Source organism: Sphaerodactylus townsendi, linkage group LG01 (assembly GCF_021028975.2).
Source record: "Sphaerodactylus townsendi isolate TG3544 linkage group LG01, MPM_Stown_v2.3, whole genome shotgun sequence".
In the NCBI taxonomy this organism is placed as follows: Eukaryota; Metazoa; Chordata; class Lepidosauria; order Squamata; family Sphaerodactylidae; genus Sphaerodactylus; species Sphaerodactylus townsendi.
The window spans coordinates 106,983,372-107,004,572 of NC_059425.1; the positions used below are offsets into that span (position 1 = coordinate 106,983,372).

At 38.6% G+C, this 21,201-nt stretch overlaps 1 protein-coding gene across 2 annotated transcripts in view; it reads right to left on the reverse strand.

Moving 5' to 3' along the window:
• The window catches only part of PEX7 (peroxisomal biogenesis factor 7), a 71,956-nt gene that overhangs the window by 725 nt on the left and 50,030 nt on the right, over positions 1-21,201 (reverse strand). For both annotated transcript variants that reach the window (XR_007243945.1, XM_048489866.1), the window contains one exon: positions 13,680-13,779. Coding sequence is in view for 1 of the 2 variants with exons in the window: in XM_048489866.1 (XP_048345823.1) it covers positions 13,680-13,779 (100 nt within the window). In the remaining variant the exon portion in view is untranslated. The remainder of the gene's footprint in view (positions 1-13,679; positions 13,780-21,201) is intronic.

The following is a 21,201-nucleotide window of genomic DNA, read 5'->3' on the forward strand; positions in this document are numbered from 1 at the left end:
CTAATTCATAGTTGTGACAGCCAACTCTGTCTGAGTTCAAGGTAATGGTTGAGAAATTTTCCTGTAGTGTTTTAGGAAGCAAGGCTATCAGAATTTGGAAAAATTCTTAGACCCATGCAAATTTTAAAATTTGGGTAATATCAAAATATTTGAAAAACATGCACCTCACCTTATCAATCAAATTACCAAATTAAATGATCATATCAATCAAATTTATTAAAATAACACATTGCTTTAGTGGCCAACACATAAAAACTGCAGATAACATATTTATTTGGACATTTTACATGCTGACTCTCGAGAGACTACTTGAGGCAGATCACAACTAAAACAACACAAACCCCACCCCCTGCTATTAAAAACCAGCCACAGCATAAAAACAACCCATTACACATAGTTCCCAAACTAGAGAAGGAAAAAAAATCTGAAAGTTCAACGCCTTACTTAAAAGCCACAGTAAAAAGAAATGTTTTGGTCCAGTGTCTAAAAGATGGCTGGCACCAGGTGAGCTCCAAGACAAAGGGCATTCAATAGGTGGTAAGCCACCAATGAAAAAAGCACCGTCTCTGATTGCCATCCACTTCACATTTGTAGGCCTCACATATCTGTGCAGAAAGCAGGGCTTCTTGAGAAGAATCTCTACTGGTGAGCTGTATAGTATTAGAAGAGGCAGTCCTTCAAACACCCTAGAGGCTGGAATGTCTGTTTTAATATGTTCTTCCCAGGAGGTCTATGGTTGCTCTTCCTTGCTCTCTTTTAGACATCTATGCAAGACATTTGATCTTGGCAGATGTTTCAGAGCATCCGATTGTGCCTAGTCTACAATTACTTATTCCATGTGGGCTACTGCAAGACTTTTATGGGTTGTTTTTATTATCATATGTGTTGACTTTGCTAAGAAAAATATTTTCTGAGCAGAGAAAATTCTGTTCCAAGCCTTCACTATTCTCCCGGCCTTCTTAAGAAGGGGCTTTCCAAATTATCTTGCAAGGAAGGCAACTCACATGACTGTGCCTCACCCATTTTGAAAGCAAATTCTGCTAAGCGTTCAGAAAATTGATGTAGGGGAGAATTTTGGAAAACTTCAATGTGACAAATGAACAAAGAAGAACCAAGTTTTTCACCAGAGGAAAATTTGCCTACACTACAAAAATATATGCCTACACCCATTATCTTTCTTATTCCCAACACAGATTTTATCAATATAAATAGGAAAGAGAAAAAGTATGGCGGAACTTTACTGGGCTAAGGGGAATGGAACGTTGACTGAAATAATCTCACAATATTAACAGAATCTTATTACGGTAGATGTATAAGTATACACAAAAACCAGAACTAAAGGAAATTATATTCAGTTCAGGGCCAGGAAACTCCTATATATTTTAGGGAGGAAGTACTGTACAAAATGAATCCTACTGGATAATGTAATTAAGGTTCTATAGCCAAACTGTAGAAAGAAAGAATGGATAAATACCAAAATTACATCTAGATAACTGAATGGGCCAAAGAAATCATCACAGCTATAAAAGAGCTTCCCAGAGAAATCAAGTTAATGATACTGCTTGACATGTATATACACAACGGTGTGTGTATATTTTATTTAGTCCTTTTCTCATAAGGATTTTGCCTTAAACAAAACAAAATAAATAAAGCTGAAAGATAATTCTGTTATAAAAGAGAATTATCCCAATTTTAAATCTAATTAGTACAGAAGGGGTAATGCTAAGAAAAAAAGACACTTGGTTATTATTCAGTGAGCTATATTCTTCTGAGGAAACAGATTCGTCAAATGAGAAATATGTGCCTCATGCAATTCAACCAAAATATTTTTCATTATTGATTTCTTGTGGACCACAACACTTTAAGCATCTTATTTGGACATTAAAAGCAAGTATGTCTCTTTTAGTACAGCCAGTTGCTGAGAGGAAACAATACATAAAGCGCCATCTGCAAAACCCTTGGGGAATTCCCACCTGTGATCAACTTAATTAGAACCATGGAGCAGCTTCTGAACACAAATACAGTAACAGAGTAAGTTCATCAGATCACAGGGAGAACAAACAGGGTTTCTACAAAATGCAGACTACTGAGGCCCATTTTGCATAATTCAACCAGCTCCATTTCTGATAACACTCTGAAAACCTGAAGCGTAACTAAGCAATGACAGCAAAGGAAACACGAACAGGAAATAATTTTGATAAATATTTGTGATCTCTTGAAGTCTAACAGATGCAAACCAATCCTTGCAGAAAGCATTGTGATGAGTCAATAGACACGTATGCTACAAAAAGAGCAGTGTGTGGGCCTAAAAAGATAGAGTCTGTTGCTTGGCAATATATCACTTAACAAACAAAAGGAGAAAATAACAGTTAACAGTTCACCAAAGTCTGAGCAATAGTTAATTTTTTTTTAGATTTATATAATCCTAAAGTTCAGGACTGGCGGCATCATTTTGTCATATCATCCATTCTCACAATACTTTTGCAGTACAAATCACTACAATTGACACCATTTTTTCAGACAGTGAGGGACTTGCAAGACAAACCAAGCCAGCAAAAGTGAAGTATAAATCTGGGTTTTCCAGATACAGCCCAATGCTCCATCTATTACACTAATTTGAGAGCTAATATTTCTGTAGCAAGTTGGGGTGTTGAATTTGGACTAGAGGGATCTGGGTTCAAATTCCTGCTCAGCTAAAAAAAGCTTGCTGGTTTTTGTTGGGGTCAGACTGCTGGATCAATTTGTTTTATTTATATCCATCCTTTCTCCCCAGTGGGGACCCAAGACAGATTACACCATTATCTTCTTGCCTGTTTTATCATCTTAATAACTTTGTGATCAGGCTGAGAGCATGTGACTGACCCACAGTCACCCAGCAAGCCTCAATGGCAGAATGTGGATTTGAACCTGGTTTTCCCAGGTCTTAATCTGATGCTTTTGCTACTATACTGGTTGCTACTGGTTTTAGTTACTAAAAGCAACAGCATGCAAATCAAAGCAGCATACAAAGAACTTTAATCAGAGTAGATATCCCAGGATCTGATGCAGATTTGTGGACACTCTGGGTAGAACAACCTCCAGTGTTCTTTCTTTTGCCTCCATGTGAACCTGGAGTGAATTGCTATCATGCTCCTTTAAGCTTTGTCAGAATTGGCAGGGTTCAAAGAAGTGCAAAAGAACTGTGTGTTATAAATACAGTGGGTTCACTCAATGATTCTGACTTGGTCATACTGAAGCTTTTCTTTCTATGAAGCATCCATCATTAGCCAGAAAAAACATCCATTTTCAGCTGTGGTCATATATTTCTAGCAATATAATACTGTATTCTTTCAATATAGTTGAAATGGTTCTTTCAAACATAGAATCTATATGATGCATGCTGGTGAGTGTGGTACAAATTAAAATGGAAGAGTAGCACAGGAAAAATGGGTCTTCCAGAGGGACGTAATAAATTTGGCTGCAAATCCAAATTTGCTCCTAAGTATAAAATCACAAATTCCTATAAAACTTCATACATGGGAAAAAAATGGTGTCTAAACTTATCATTAATGACACTTTAAGTACAATGAACGCTAAGCTAAACACAACCTTCAAGAAGAGAAATCCTAAAAACACTCCTATGACCCAAGTTTCTCTCACTACCATGGGATATGTACCAGCATAGAAATGTGACAACATAGCTGATATCATATTGACAGACATCATATTAAACAAAACATTTTCAAACCAAAACATTTTCAAACTGGATTAACTAAGATTGGGCTCAAACTGCACAGTCCACAGAAGCACATTTTAAATAATCTGGCAATTCATGCAAGAAACTATATTTTGCCACCATGTAAGTGCTATTTATATTGTCTTTAAGTGTCAGACTGACATTTATCTTAATTATATAGCATGCCACTCAACAGTTAAATGCATGCCATGTATCAATGTGTCAATAGGAACAACTTGGATTTGACATCTTTGATAACATGCTGCCCCTTCTGCATCAGGGAAATAACAGAATGAATAGAGTGTCAACTTGGGTAGCCAGCAGGTGCAAGAAAGAAGACAATAACAGCTACAATAAGACACAACAATGAACAAACTATCCCAACTCTGAAAGTGGCCAGATTCAAATACTTTAGGACATTCAGCTGTCAAACGAAAGTAGTAAATTTTCACTTCCGTTTACCAGATCAGAATGGAAGACATTTGTAGGCTTTAGGCAGAACATTCATTATGATGGCATGTGACTTTTTATTGCAGACTCCAGTGCTCTCCATGGCCACAATCCAGCAAAAGATTGTTGTGATTTAGTCCTGTTGTCTAATTTGCTATATTGGTTTCAATAGGCTCTAGTCACAATTAACTAGCTGGATCAGGGCCAATATCTTTAAGAAGCTTTTACCAGAGAACAAATTACTATGACCTCTCAGCCTCTCACGAGGTACAAAGAAGCTGGAATAGATGGAAGTTGGAATAGAGAGACAAATTAAGGAAATTATTGTATGAATTAATGATGGTAAATTTTGATTTATAGCATTAAGTGGTCTTCCTTGAAATCAAGCATTAAAATGTAACAACTGATTAAAGCTTAAAGCTAATGACTTTGGAAATTGTTTTCTCTAAAAAATTATTCTTTATTTTACTTAAGGAAAGATGATAAGTAGATTTCTAGTTACAGAATGGATTAAGGAAGTTTACCCCCAACTGATTGAATACTATAAACTGGCATATTCTAGCAAGTCTATTATTTCCTGTGATTAGATATTCTGAAACCTGCATGAAGAATTACTATTAGACATTATTGGAGTAAGAACATATACTGTCAGATTTCTAGGAACTCTTCCCCAGTACACTAGTTTACGTTGTGGACTCATATATATAGCCCTGATCATTCCTGTTCCATTGAGAAATACAAGTGATTCAGCTGCCAAGTAACCCATTTGCTTTTGCTTTGTTCTAGGAGTGCTTTTAAAACCTTTTCAGCATCAAAACAGATATCAGAGGAGCTGTTGGTAAAAGAAGCATGCATATTTAAGACTGTTATTTTTCCAAGTAAAATACAAAAAAATTGGAGCCCACTCCTATTCTAGCTGTTGCTTCTTGCCAAGAAGAATTGTGATTTAAATATGAACAACTCTTTTATTATTGAGGATCTTCACTGGTACCAAATGAAAGAATGGCAAGGAAAATCCATGACATTTTAAGTGTGTTCTATTTTTCCATGTTCTATTTTTCCATGAGATGGACATGGTGTAGGACAACAGCATAATACAGACTATAGTAGAAACTATACTGTCCTTGCAGGGGCATCACCCCCACGCCAACACACACTATTTGCCCTTGGATAAATAAAGGGTAACTGCAGACAATTAAATAGTCAACATCTTTCCTGGCAATAAACACCACTAACACTTTATTATTATTATTATACACATTACAGCACAGCACAAGTGTCTGGAATTCATCTCTGAATATCGAGTCCTTCCCAAGGACCTAGGATATTAGAGGTATTTGCGTAGAATATGTGCAGTTCCTAGAAGTGCTGCTTTCTGCAGCATGTGGACTGATGTTCTGTCTAAGTTTAGGCTTTCCAGATGTTTTTCAAGATTTCTTGGGATTCCTCCTAGAGCACCGACTACTAGTGGGATTACTGTTGTTCTTTTTTGCCACAGTCGTTCGACTTCAATTTGTAGGTCCTTGTATTTTGTGATCTTTTTTCTCCAGCTCTTTTGTCCTTCTTACTCCCTGCTGTCAACTGGCACAGCAACGCATCTATGATCCAAACATGTTTTTTCTCTACCACTGTTACATGTCTGGGGTGTTTATTAAGCCCAGGTAGTCTGTCTGTCTGTATTCTAAAGTCCCAGAGTATTTTTTGCTTCTTCATTTTCTGTGATCTTCTCTCCTGGCTTGTGCTGCGTACCGAAGGCTTTGCCTACAGGGCAGGCCGTGCTCTTTTGCAAAGGTTCCAGTGCACCATTGCTGCTAGCCTAATGTGTGGCGTTCGAGATAGTCAGTTTGGGCTATTTTCTTTACAACAGCAGATGATGTTAGCTCCACGGTTTCATCACCCTCTTTGCAGGGGCGGCACTTTGGGGTCATTATTGGCAAGGACTTTTCAATTCGTATAGTTCTTTATTGCATTTGTCCTTAATGCTTGCTCCTGGGCAGCAAAAAAATCAGACCTTCAGTTTCCTTCTTTAGAGTTCCCCTTCTGAGCCACTCCCATGTTTTCTTGCTGTCAACGCTTCCCTTCAATGTTCTTAAAGGAGTACTGCCCATGGAGTGGCTTGTTTAGCCACTGCTCCTTTCTCGATGGTTTTAAACTGTTGGACTCTTATACTCTTTTGATTCTTTGGCTTTCAGCATCTCAGCCTTGTGTGGGACTTCTTTTCAAATGCTTGCTGGCTCTTGACTTTTCTTGGATGTATTCTGTCAGGAATACTCTTTTCTCTTCCTCTACTGATTGCTTGATGTGGAGCAGCCCTCTTCCCTCCTTCCTGACCTTGCTAGGGTAGAGTCTGTCTACCCATCACTTCTTAGCAGATGCAGTGCTTCGCATTGATGGTCATAATTTTCCTTTGTTTTTCTGTCCACAGGATGTCCACCTTGGAAACTGTGTCCAGTTAATTATGACCAGCAGTGTAGCTGTACTACCATGGCGCAATCACCGTAAGTATTAATTGCCTTTATTGTATTTCCTCCATTTAACTTTGATTTCAAAAATTTTTCTTACCCTTCTAAGATATTCCTTCCTAATTAGCTTTGACTTCTGCATGCTTGATGTTCTCTGCTTTTTGCAGTATCCCCAAGTATTTGTAGCTTTCATTCACTGGTAGGCTCTTTATTTCTATGGCATTTGGCATATTCACACCCTCGCATGTTGCAAGTTTACCTTTACTGAGTTCCAAAGTTGCACACTTGTCAAGTCCAAAATCCATTGCAATGTCAGTGCTAAAGACTCTCACTGTGTTCAGTAGTGACTCAATCTCTGCTTTTGATTTTCCATAGAGCTTTAGGTCATCCATGTATAGAAGGTGTGAAATTTTTGGTGAGTTTCTTGCTGTCTGATATCCTTGACCTGTTTTCTTCAGAATTATTATTATTATTATTATTATTATTATTATTATTATTATTATTATTATTATTATTGTTATTGTTGTTGTTGTTGTTGTTGTTGTTGTTGTTGTTGTTGTTGTTGTTGTTGTTGTTGTTGTTGTTGTTGTTGTTGTTGTTGTTGTTGTTGTTTAAATTTAGTATACCGTCCTATCCCTGAAGGGCTCACTATTTGGTAAACTGTTCCTGATGTTTCCGTGCAAAGAATACGTTTTAGAGTAATATGTATTAAAAAACAGCATTTGCTTATTTAGGATTGCAGTACTAATACTAACCAGTCTTCCAGCATGGTAATTTGGAAGTCTACCTACAGCATACAAATTAAATTCTTTTCTCTCAAATCCATAGTATATGAATTCTGTAAATATGTAGTATGCCAAATCTTATCCATGGAAAGTTTAGTTTCACTACCATTAAAAACATTTGATTTTTGAATTAAAATGTTTATCTTTGTATCAGTAATGCTGGTCCTCACGAAAACAATTAAAGCTAGTAGATATTAATTAATTATGCTTGTTGACAATGATCTGTCAACTGATTTCCACTTCTGACAGGTCCTCAATTAGCTCTTTATTAAAGTCTTGCTTTGCCATTCGGAACTCTTCCAGTACCCTTCTAGTAATCTGTTCAGCCTTTGGAAAAATTACCTGGATGATAAATTTTCCAATGCTTAAGAACAGAGGAAAGATCATTCAAAATAGTAGCTGATATTTGCCAAGCTCACAAGTACTAAGAAAATCAGAATGCAAATGACTGTGCTATTAAAGGCGCTCAGTCACAAATCATACTATTAATTAGTGGGATGTTAATGAATACACTTAGGACTGGTATAAAAAACCTAAACAGGTTAAATTTCATGCAACTGAAATTACTTGTTGCATTTTTTAACTTTTTATGACATTTTAATGACTTTTTAAAAGCAATTAATGACAGAATTGCGTTTTCAAAACACTTATTTAGAAAGTACTTAACATAGACACACAGAAATGAATTTATTTCGATGCTGAAAAAATTAACAAGATGCTAATGTCAATAATTAAGATATGCTATGGCTTGTCAGTTCTTGCACAAAGGCACTAGCATTTATCCTATCTTAGAGGTAGTAGGAGGAAAAACCTTCATCTGGTTTTGGTGGGTTTTTCAGGCTACATAGCCCGGAAAACCTACCAAACCAGTTGAATCCGGCCGTGAAAGCCTTCCACAAAATCTTCATCTGATTTCCTCCAGTTCTTCCATTGGAGAAGCACTTGCTCAGTGAAGTGGTATGGTATCTTATGCTATTAAGAGATTTGGCAGGAATCAATGAAAACTTTCGAAAGCAATCATTATCGTAATCTGTCCCTTTGAATCTCCTTCAGAAAATTATATAATATAGCATATTTCACAACATTATCATATTTACACAAGACAGTCTTCTTGGTTGCAGTTATCAGTGGGTCATTCCTGATTTACTTATACTCAAAAGGGTGCTGAATGAAACTGAAGAAGAGGAGGAGGAGGAGGAGGGAGAGGAGTTTGGATTTATATCCCACCTTTCTCTCCTGTAAGGAGACTCAAGGTGGCTTACAAGATCCTTTCCTTTCCTCTCCCCACAACAGATAACTTGTGAGGTAGGTGGGGCTGAGAGAGTTCTGAAGAACTGAGATTAGCCCAAGGTCACCCAGAAGGAATATAGGAGCACGGAAACACATCTGGTTCACCAGATAAGCCTCTGTCACTCAGGTGGAGGAGTGGGGAATCAAACCTGGTTGTCCAGATTAGAATCCACCTGCTCTTTACCACTACACCACACTGGCAATAAACTCATGGCTCAAAGTACTCTGTACAGGTTATATAATGGAAATGCGCAAACATCTAAAATGTAAGAACTTTAAGGCCAACATTTTACTTACAGTTCATGTTCTCAACTGAATTCAACACACTGCTGTGCCAGAGGTTAAATTAATTGCAAAGATGGTCTTCCAAGAGAGACAGTGGAAGGTATAGACAGTGAGATTCAGCTGTCTTTCCCACTCAGTTTTGCCTCCCTACTACAGCATCCCATCCAGCATGGCTTTTGTGCATTCAGATCTCCCAATCAACATTGGTGGTCAGAAAAACAGGGTTTCACTTATCTGTGACGGATGTTCATCAAGGTCTTCTATTCAGGCACACACTGGGACTGTGCATGTGCAGACTAAAAAATGACAAGGGATCAAGCTTCAAAACCTCGGGGGGGGGGAGGGTCTCTAACTGCTGTTGGAATCACCACAACCATTCCCTCCCAAATGGAGGTTGAATGTGCATATACCCAACAATGGCGTGCCCTCTCCCTCAGCTCTGCCTGATTTTCCACAAGTCAATTCCAAAAAGAGAACTCATAGTGGGCAGATGGGAAGAAATATGTGCCTGCACAGAAGACCTTGATGAACACCAGTTACAGGTAAGTACAACCCTGTTTTCATCTTTGGACTTCTGTACAGTCCCATGTTGGGATTTTAGTAAGCTACTCACCAAGGTGGTCGGAAGAGTTCTCTGAAGGCATTCTGGAGAGCACAGACTCTCTTCCTGTGGCAGATCAAGTACATTTCTCACAAACGTATCTGCCAAAGACTACATCACTGCCCTACACACCTCCTGAATGTGCACTCCTCTAAGAAAATCTGCAGAAGACTCCTGCACTCTGGTGGACTGTGCATGTACAATTAAAGGATATGAAACTCCTACCCTTTGTAACAAAGATTCATTGTGAATGCAATCCAACAAGAAGTCTTCACAGCATGCCCATTAGCATGTATTTGTTGCTTAGATAATCTTATTGCTTTTGCATGCAGAAACTGTGCCACAGACTATTTTCTTCCAGAAGGGCATCTAGATGAGATCTCGTCTTCTGCCATAAAAATAGCTGATACCAGCCATTGTAGTCATATAATTTCCTATTATCACGTTATACCTTCCTCCTTTTCTTATCCACTGAGGCAGCATGATAGTGTTGTCTACCTCTGGGTTGCATCTCTTTAGTTATTAAAGAGGATGGTGGTGAATGTGCACCTAGGAAACCACAGTCCCCCTGTGTAACTCTATAAAAGTTCTCCAGTCACTTAGATATTGCTGTTGTTGAAAGTCTACTCCACATTTCATGAAGCATCTCCAAAAACAGACAAGCACTGGAAATGCAATTATGTCAGGTGAATCTACATACAGGTGATACAACATCTTATCCTTTGTAGACACATCAATGTCCAAAGCCTTTGACATCTGTAACATCTGCTCAGCATATAATTTAAGATCATCTGAAGTTGATATCACAGGCATTTTCACCACGTTTTCATTAGGACAGGGATCCAACAGCATGTGAAGTTTGGTTCAGGGCCTTCAAAAGGGTAGCCCCATCTACTATTAGTTTCAATTGTAAACAATGGGGGATGGGGCACCCCCTTTGGGGTCCATAACTTTGGACCCCTGAACCAAACTTCACCAAACTTGGCTGGTATCATCAGGAGTGTCGTCTGAGGGTATCCTGCATCCCCTGCCGGCCAACAAAGTAAAAACACAAAAAAGTTTTAAAATATATTTTTGATTTTTGCGTCCCCTGCAGGCGCCCCCGGTGCATCATGCCCCCCTCCCCCTGGTGGCTTTGCCACTGCCTGCAGGCCAAAAACTGAAAAAACACTAAAAAATACAAAAAACACAAACAAACATGGGGGCGCGGCACGGGGGGGGCACAACTCAGATTTTGCATCAGGCTCCATTTTCCCTAGCTACGCCTCTGATTACAGAAAAGCTCCAATAAACAGCTGAAATCCATCACAGCAAAGAAGGAGCTGAAGGAGAGGGTGTTCTGCCATTGAGCATGTAACAATTTGGGAGGGAACAGTTGTGATGATTCCAAAAGTTGTTAGAGCGCCCCCTAAAGTTTGAAGCTTGAGACCTTGCCATTTACTGGCCTGCACAGAAGACCAAAAATGAAGGACTTCTCCTTTTTCACTACCTGGATGGATCCAACCCCATTACATGGGAAACGAACAGCAGCTGTTGTAACAGAACACATCTTTAGACTCTTTGAAAGATGGGAATGAAGTCTTGGTCCTTCTCCTGAAACATTCTTCTCAAAGTGACCATCGAGACAATTATTAGTGCAATCCTGCTCCAGTAACCCCAGAAGAAGCTTTGACTTTCTTTCTTTTTTGAGAAGTAGGACTACCGGTAAGTACTCCAAGGAGTTTAAGGTTGCACTTTAGATCCAAGAGATGCCTCTCAACAATTTTATGCGCACACTGGAATACTTATATGTTTTGCAAGTTTCTCATTTTTCAGTACTTTGAAATAGATTTTTATTCTTACCACTACAGCCTTTGATTTTTTTTCTAAAATTGCAATTTGAAAATTGAATTGCCATTCATACTTCAAAGAACTTGCATATGTGAATGTATAGAGAGATTTTCCCCTCTTCAGAGCGCCTGCTCCTGCTTTCAAGCAGACAAGGGCTATAGAAAAAGCTTCGCTCAACAGAAAGCATTCATTTACATATGGTAGCCAAAGCTCTCTATAGAATACAGAGCAGGCCAGATAACTAAGTACAGAATCAAAGAAAAGGGTTTTCAGGATTTTCTCTCCACACACCCCCCCCCTTGTTCCTGCTGACTTTTATGCAGCCTTAGTACTACAGCAATCCTAAACCACCTTAATTTCAAGCTTTTTGTGATAAGCTGAGACATTCCCATATTGCTTTGTATTTTAAAAAAAACCACTCAGTCGGAAAAAGATGAATTTGGTCACTGAAGCAAGAACTGGTATGTTCATCCATTAATTTAATGGATACTATTTATTCTGTACTATCTTAAAATGGGATTTCAAACCATAGCAAACGTTCACCAAGTCTCAAGGAAAACTTCAGTACCTAAAATATGGCTGAATATCCAGTATATTTTACTGGAAGTTAAAGAATTAGATATACTCAAGGGAACTCCCATGTCTGCACTCAAACAAAAAGTCAGACATTTTCTAAATTTAATCAGAATTTGTTTGGATCTTTAAAAAAACACAAAGTACTTTGATACAGATATATGTAGGATAACAGGAGATAAAAAGCAAAGTATTCCAGCTGGGAGGACAGTTAGGGGACACAAGGCAACGTGCTACCCAAAACACTGAATTCTTATCCTTGATCACTTGAAACCCAATTCAAAAACATATAAACGTATAATCATTTGCTAATACAGAGCCATTCATGAGTTTTTAATAAATAAAGACCCGGATACTTTTTTTATCCAATCAAGATTCTTAACTGTGTTGTATTGGCACACAAAGTACCTTCATGGCACAAAATCTTCATGAGTTCTTCTCTGAGATGCAATCTTTCCTACAGCCTGGTTAAGCCCAATTAAATGCCATAAAGATTAATGGCATTACATTTAGTACGGAGATTGTGCATTCCCCAGTTAAAGGACCACAGGGTTCCATAATCTCCCATTTTTTCACCTTGTAATTTGTAAACTCCAAGTTGTTCCAAAAGTTTACATTATTATACATTGTTGTGAATACAGTACAAATTTTCAGAGAGATTTAGGGAATTATTTGAAGGCTGATCTTTTGTTAACCGAAAATATTTCTTGATGATTTAAATGTTCTAATTTGAAGTCAGAATGTTTTCTTGACTATATATTATTCAGGTTTTGGACTATTTTATAGGAAGAATAAAACATATTATCTAGTTGCTTGTGGTTTTAGTTCTTTATAAATGAATTAGAAAAATGATTTTCTTAATGATATAATAAACAGGACTCAATTTCATTTTTTCTACTATATTGCTAGGTAATAAATCAAATACATGGTTAAAGGAACTCTCTGCCTATCTCATAAAATGCACTAATTCATATTACCTTTCTTCCCTAAAACAAAGATAAAATACCATTATACTCCCAAGAATATATTTCACACATTCAGCCTGTAAATCACTGGGGAGATTGTACTAGAACTTTTTATTTACCTGTTAGCAGATATTTGTTTAATACTATCTTTCTAGTATTTGCTTTCATAGCACTCATTTCTATGGATGTGAGATGCCTCAGTATCATTATGGGTATAATATGTAACAATTGTGTAACAACAAAATTGGCCTAGGTGATTAATATTTATTTATTTAGGACATTTTTACCCCACCTTTCCTCCACAGTTTTCTCTCCTACACTTTACCTTCACAGTAATCTTTTGATTACTCATATCGCTTCTGGGGTGGGGGGAAATGTTCCCTTCCATATTAGGAGTTGATTTTCAGGGCTGGGGTGGCAGAGAGGAGGCAAGAAAGTTGCACTTCCGTGCATGCAAATCCTAGACAGAATTCAACCCTTTGATCTTGCATATCTGAGTAGAAGTTATTTTTTATTTCAACATTGCACCCATTTTTTGTATGTTTTTTCACCATCTCCGAACAATGTATATCTTCACAAGCAATTAAATTATCTAAAATTAACAGATTCCAGCAGTGCTCTATGTTCTGGGCAAATTTTACAGCTGAAGAGCTGCTGCATACTGTCCCTGGTTCAACAATACTTAAATCCGTAGGAAAAAGAATAAACTTCATTTTCTCTTACCTGACCAGGATGGTGCAAGCTCAAATCCAGGCCACAAGTAAACTCAGTATGATGTTCCACAGTTTCAAGCAGAGGGTTGAGCTTGGAGAAATCCCAGATTCTATAGATAGAAAGAACAAAATTATGGTAATTGAAAAACTATTTTTTTTAAAAAAAATGGGATGCTGGATTATTGATATGCATGAAGCTGCCAGACGCTTTTAAAAACAAAACAGATCTACTTTAGAAATGCAATTAATTCTATTGCCACAATTCTCTTGCCTTATCTGCATAAATGAGTACTTCATTAAGAAAGCATCTCCTTTAGCCCAGTATGGAAATTTAGATCAACAGAGCTGGCATGATGATCTCCCATTGGGACAATCTGCAAAAAACAGTAATCTGAAGCTTCTCTGTTAACTAAAACAGGTTTACAACGTATGAAGATGCCCAACAGAATTGGAGCACTGGTCTAGCTTGCTTTGTACCCTGTGTATGCACTGTAACTGGCAGACATATTCTAGTAGCACAAGCAGAGGTCTTTTCCAACCATACTATCAAAAATATTTTAAATTGACAATAGCAAAGATTCAGACATTACAGAGCAATCATACCAAAACATTCAAAGGACTTCTTAAATTTGTATAACCATTGCAAATAAGACAGCCCACACATGGATCTGAAGTGCTCCAGGTTTCTCCAGATTATAACAGACCAGCCACAAACAGGGAAAGTAATACTATTTATGAACATAAGTGACCTTGCTGTCAGGGATTACATAGCTCGTCACTGATTCTATTACTACAGAACGAACACTGAAACTTCCAAGGACTAAATCATCTAATTTCTCTCCTGATAATTCGAATTTCCTGTGAGACAATCCCTACATATTTTTCTTTGCTAGTAAAGCACCTTAACATTCCTTTGCCTGTGACCGGGTTCCCCAATGTGGTGGTCATGGGTGCCTTGAAGGTGCTTTCGCTAGTACTTTTCCCACAAGCTCCTGCAAAAAACACTACAAAAGATTAGAATTGCTGCAGGTCCATTGTAAGACCAGGCTAGTTACTAGCTGCCCTTATTCAAATGAACGGGTTTTCTGCAGCTGCAATAAAAGCTGTAGTCACTGGAGGATCAGGAGAACTGGTGAGCATCCAGGCTTGTGGTTCCCTGTCCTAATCTTCAGGGCTTTCCGTACCTCCTTATAGCTCTCTCCTTCCTGTCCCTGAGTTTGCTGTAAATGCACTTGTGCCGCCTTGTATAAGAAACTTTTCCAGATAAACCAGATGGCTGAAATGTGGGAAATCCTTGGTGTGGAAACAGCAATTGTGAGGTATGCCTTTGGCATTACAACTCCATGGAAGGGAAGGCAACATGGTATAGATCAGTCATGGCGAACCTTTTCGAGACCGAGTGCCCAGGCACTGATCCAGGAAACCCCGCTTGTTTATCGCATAGAGGTGCCAACGCCTAGATACGGAGGTTTTCATTTAGAAAAAAAAAAACAGTAGTTGGCTCCGAGGCGTCGCGTTACTCAGGAGTAAGCGAGGTGGTAGTTAAGGTGGCTTGCTTTGGAAGCAATCCTTTAATTCTTGCAATACGTTGAATCCACAGCCCTAGGAGGGAGGTTTTACTCCAGAAGCAAAGGCCACATTGCCAGCGGCGAGGAAAACTTACTCCCAGGTAAGATAGATGCTTTAGTCTTTCACGTATGTCAATCAGGTAGGGGTATAGCTGGCGGCAACAGGGTTACCTACACTGCTTCCACAAAACTAGGTCTTAGGTTTAATGCTAATAATTGAGCCCAGTGGCCTTGGCTAGCCTAGATGTGGGGGGGGGGGCACTCTGCGTGTGCCCACAGAGAGGGCTCTGAATGCCACCTGTGGCACCTGTGCCATAGGTTCGCCACCACTGGTATAGACTGACCTCAACAGATCTCAGAAGATAAGCAGGGTGGGTACTTGAATGGGAGAGAAGAATCTACAGAGAGAGGTAATGGCAAACCACCTCTGCTTCTTACTTGTCTTAAAAGCCGTTTGCTGGGGTTGCAACGTCAGTTGTGACGTGATGGTAGTTATGTACATTACAAGTCCAAAGGGAGTTAAATAATTATGTTTTAAGATATGAAAACTGGAAGTTCAACATATTGTAATGTAATATTGATATAGCAATATTCAATTGCTGATTTTAAAAAACTTGAAAGATCCCTGGTGGTACAAGGGGATGACTGCTGTTCTATAAAAGTTCTACTACTACATCAACCTCCTGTTTACATCCCCACTAGAACATCCCCTGTCTCCTCCCATAAAGCACAATGTGCTTACAACAAAGAGCATTTTTTTCTATATTAATGTGCACACACAGCTGGTTTTACCTGAAGTCGTCACCCAAAAGAAGAGTAAAGAAAACTGTCGTCCGTACAGTATGCACAATGAAGCGAAACAGCTCAGGAACACTGCAAACACTAGAGACAACTGAATTTGTTTAAAGTCGTTTTTATTAATTTCTCAGCAAATTACATGACCAGAATGGTGGGCATACAATAGATATACTATGGCAACTGCCCTCTTCAGATTCTCCTGGAGGAAAAGAGTTCACTTTTCCAACAAAGTCATTTCCAAAGAGCTGGCTTACACTTAAAATTGTTCATATCTTTCTGAAGCAGTGAATTTTAGTAAAGCTCTGCATCAGTGGTGGGATCCAAAAATTTTAGTAACAGGTTCCCTTGCCAGCCCCCCCTTCAGCAAAGGGGGCAGAGGCGTATCTAGGCAAACCTGAGCCCTGGGCAAAACCTGGGTTTACGGTGCCCCTGTAGCCAAGCCCACCACATTAAAAATGTTTTTTTGTACCAGGTCATTTTCTAAATCATCTACATCACATTGTGAGAAATGCCCCAACTCTGAAATATAGACATACAGCAATGGTAAAACACACAGGTTCTTTGATAGAGACTGGTGAGATAAAAGGTACGAAAGGCTGAGAATCCATGAATTGCAGTACCTGAAAGGGATTAACCCAGTTCAGGGAGTTACATTATTAGTACTTGAGTATATATGGAACCTTCATGTTCAAAGGCAGGATGCCTGCCTCTCGGGGAGGCGAGGGCATGGAGGTGGAAAAGCGGACCCAATTAGTAACCCCCTCTCGGCACACACAAATAATTAGTAACCCACTCTCGGGAACTGGTGAGAACCTGCTGGATCCCACCTCTGCTCTGCATCAGTGGTGGGATCCAAAAATTTTAGTAACAGGTTCCCTTGCCAGCCCCCCCTTCAGCAAAGGGGGCAGAGGCGTATCTAGGCAAACCTGAGCCCTGGGCAAAACCTGGGTTGGATGCCCCCCCCCATGGGCAGCCAGCCCACCACGACCCCCAAAAATGTTTTTGTACCAGGTCATTTCTAAATCATCATCACATTGTAGAAAATGCCCCAACTCACAAATATGAACACAGCAATGGTAAAACACACAGGTTCTTTGATAGAGACTGGTGAGATAAAAGGTACGAAAGGCTGAGAATCCATGAATTGCAGTACCTGAAAGGGATTAACCCAGTTCAGGGAGTTACATTATTAGTCGCAATTGCTATATGGAACCTTCATGTTCAAAGGCAGGATGCCTCTCGGGGAGGCAAGGGCATGGAGGTGGAAAAGCGGACCCAATTAGTAACCCCCTCTCGGCACACACAAATAATTAGTAACCCACTCTCGGGAACTGGTGAGAACCTGCTGGATCCCACCTCTGCTCTGCATGTACTGCTGAAAAAGAAACATACTTTGTTATGCAAAAAAAAACCCTTATTTTAAGCTGCAAAAGAGACTTACAATCAAATATCAATTCCAAAGAATTTCAGAAATCAATATTTAAATAGGCCCCTTTTTAGAAATAAGATTTAAAACTCTATAATAACCAATTATATAATAACCAAACTCTATAATTGGTCCTCAGGAACTGGTAATGAGACTCATTCAGATTAATTTGTTTGTAAATGATCTAGAACCAGGGATGACCAGTGAAGTGGCCCCAAGTCTGGCAGTAAATTAAGCAGGATGGTGAAGACCACAGAGGCCTTCAAAGGGCTTCTAAAAGGATATTTCCAAACTTAGTGAGTGAACAACGAAGTAGCAAACGTAGACAGAAAGTGATGCACACTAAGGCAAAATAATCCTAGCTTCATATGGACTGAGAACTCCATAATATTAGAACTCAGGTCGTCCAATGAAATTGATGGAAAGTAGGCTCAGGACAGATGAAAGAAAGTACTTCTTCATATAATGTAAAACTATTTTACAAAATTCAGTGCCATAAGACAAAATGCTAGGTACTAGCAGAGAAACAGATTACAAAGGAGAATAAATAGAAGGATATATCTATCAGTCTCTATTAGCCATTGTGGAAAAATGAAGTATCTCCACTGAAAGGCATACTGCCTCTGAAAGTATCAGCAAGGAAAAGATGTTGCCTTCATTCTTTGCTTGTGGGCTTTCCAAAGACATTAAGCAGGCCACAATAAGAAACTGGATGTCATTCTAAGTGGACTCCAAGGCCCCATGTGACCTCTCTCATCCATTCCATGTAGATTTAAAACAGAACATTGGACAATTTATATACAATTTCTCAATGAGTCCATTCTGAATATGATTAGACAAAACTTAACTTAACATCAGTCCACTGACCTCAAGCAGATATTCAAATAAACTGGAAAAAAATTGATCTATACTGTCAGGCTAACTACCAACAAGTAGATCTAACCCCGCTGGCATCCAGAGACCTATCTTTGCCTAGAACCACCAGTGCTGTCTCAGTTTAAAAGCCAAGTTAAAATCCTGCCTGAAAAGGTCAATATAGTCTGTGTTATCTAGATATAATTGAAGATGCCCTACCACCCCAGTTTCTACTACCCTACTTTCAATCACTATCCCTAGAAAATGACGTTGAGATTCTGATCTGAAGTTCAGTGAGTCAACTTTGCATAGTGATGTAAAGAGTGCGGAATCACTGCCCTATTAATACGAATGAAATCTCTGCCTCCTCCAAGCCTGTACTGATGACCATAACTCACAGTCCTCAAAACCCACTGACTTTGGTCAGTATGATGGACAAATGTATGCTGCATTAAGTTCTATGGAGGTAGAACCAGAAATAAAATATAATCTTGAGACATCTGGCATAGGCATTTTGACTTTCGGAAGCTCTTACAGAAAGCAGGAATATAGTCCTGTTCTCTGTGTTTGTAATATACTTGATACCACACTAATATTTGTATTCCCACATTTCCTGCAGGTAAAATTATAAGAATTTGTTTGAATGTGCTCAACTGCATTTCCTAACTTATATAAATAAGCTTCATGAACTTTCCAGAACAAAGGTTATTTCAGGTACTGCTCATTCTTAATCTGTCAAACTTAAATTATTAAAAATTAGGAGGGACTTTGTCCTTCTAAAGTATAAAATTTGTTCTGGATTATACTTCTTTATAAACGGTACTAGTATCCATTATTTGTAACTGAGATTTAATTTTCACAGATGAATATAGCCCAAGAACAAGAAAGAAAGAAAGAAAGAAAGAAAGAAAGAAAGAAAGAAAGAAAGAAAGAAAGAAAGAAAGAAAGAAAGAAAGAAAGAAAGAAAGAAGATATTGTTAGATATTCTATATGCACATCTTTAGAGTGAATTACTGAGCTATTTGCATTAGGAATTCCCAACCTACATTTTCCAAGTATAAGAGATTTCAGCTGCAAGTCACAATCTGAAAAAAACTAGAATAATGAGAAAATTGCCTGGGATTCTCATAATGTGCAAATAAGTGTTGTGTCAAGATGTTTATGAACACCCATTCATATGCAGATAGAGGAATAGAACAGCTAGAAAGAAGTGATCTCTCCTACAAATGAGTTAGGAATTAGTCCTTTTTTAAAGCATGCTGAAGCTGCCATGTGTGGAGAAAGTGACAAGAACTAGATCTGCCTGACAGCTCATTGGGGCTGGCCTGTGCTACAACTCATCAGTTGGGCCAAGTTTTATCCATCCTCCTGGAACTTGAAAATACCTTGTTATTGTATTGCAGAGTGCTGGTTGTTGAGAGAACCCCTTCTGAGACAGGGTATTCGAGATGCATGGCAAAGCAGTGAAAACCAACTACCAGTTAGCCAGGTAGTACCTGAACAACAAAGACCTGATTTGATGACTTGGAAGAAATGAGACAAGCTGTTGGGATTACAGCAATGACAGCCTATTTTTAAGCTAATTAATTTGATAAACTGATTATTTTAATTATGTTTTGGGAATCCACAGATCAAAAGCATGACATAGATTTATTTAATGAATTTAGTTAATAAATGTATATGCTCTATTAATCTGCTTGCGGCAACTTATACCTTATTATAGGAACCATCCTTTCATATAGATCACTTAGCTATAATAGATGCAAGAGACCACAAAAATGGAGGTAGCCAAATTCCATGAGAAACTAGTCGAGATTTTTGTATCAAATTTTCACAGTCCCATGCTGCATAACATATGCAACTTTATGCCTAGAAGCAGGCCAGCATCTTCTAGTCACAAGAGCTTGGCTCCTAACTTTCAAATTTGTGATCAGACTCTTTTTTTCCACCGATTCACATAGTTATCTCCACTTGGCTCTCCTCGAGATTCAACGTTCCGACTGGTGGAATCACATTGAGAGGAAATTGACCTCTTTGGATCTGTCATGGGACTCTTTTTTAATGTTAGCTCCCAACGAAATAATGCAAACAATAAAAGCCCGTCTTTTCAATCAGGAATGGCAACTTCCAGTCCAAAGAGCTGGGGCTGCATGTTCACCTGCCCATTTAGGTATTACCCCTACTAAAGTCCAAATAGCCTCTTACCTAAAGGTACTACTTGACCCAAAACTAAGATGGGCTTTTACTAGGGCCAGGTGCAATTCCTTCCCATCAGTCCTTTTTCAAGGGCACTTTTCGAGGATTCCGATAAGAGATAGGGTGTGTTCTTGCTGTATCAATACCCCCAAAATGATGTTTTATTTGATTGTCCTTTCTTATTTGATTTGATTGTCCATATTTTATTTGATTGTCCTAAATATCTTGATTTTAGACCTAATTTCCAATGTATCATTCCCCCTTTATTAAGGAATTCTATGCCTAATATGTGGGCTTTTTTTTTTGTTAAATAACAGTTCAACTGAGATCTTGGATCTGGTTGCTGAATTCCTGGGAACGGTTTTGGATTGCTGATCCTTTTTGGATTTCAGAAGTTTTATATTGCTCTTGGATTTCATATATTGTATTTATTGATGCCTATTAAATATTTATGAAATGAATTGAAATACTAGCGCAAAACAATAATTGGTTCACATATCATCAACTCATAGGATAAGTGCCCAGTACAATGTACTTAGGCAGGGAACTTATTCTTAAATTTTGGTGTTGATGGTTTCCTCACTCATAGTTAAGGAGAAAGTTGGGAAGGACTACATGAAGAAAGCATGTGACCCTGAGGCCTCCAACAGATCACTTAATAAAAGGCTTTGTCATATTTGCACCAGCTC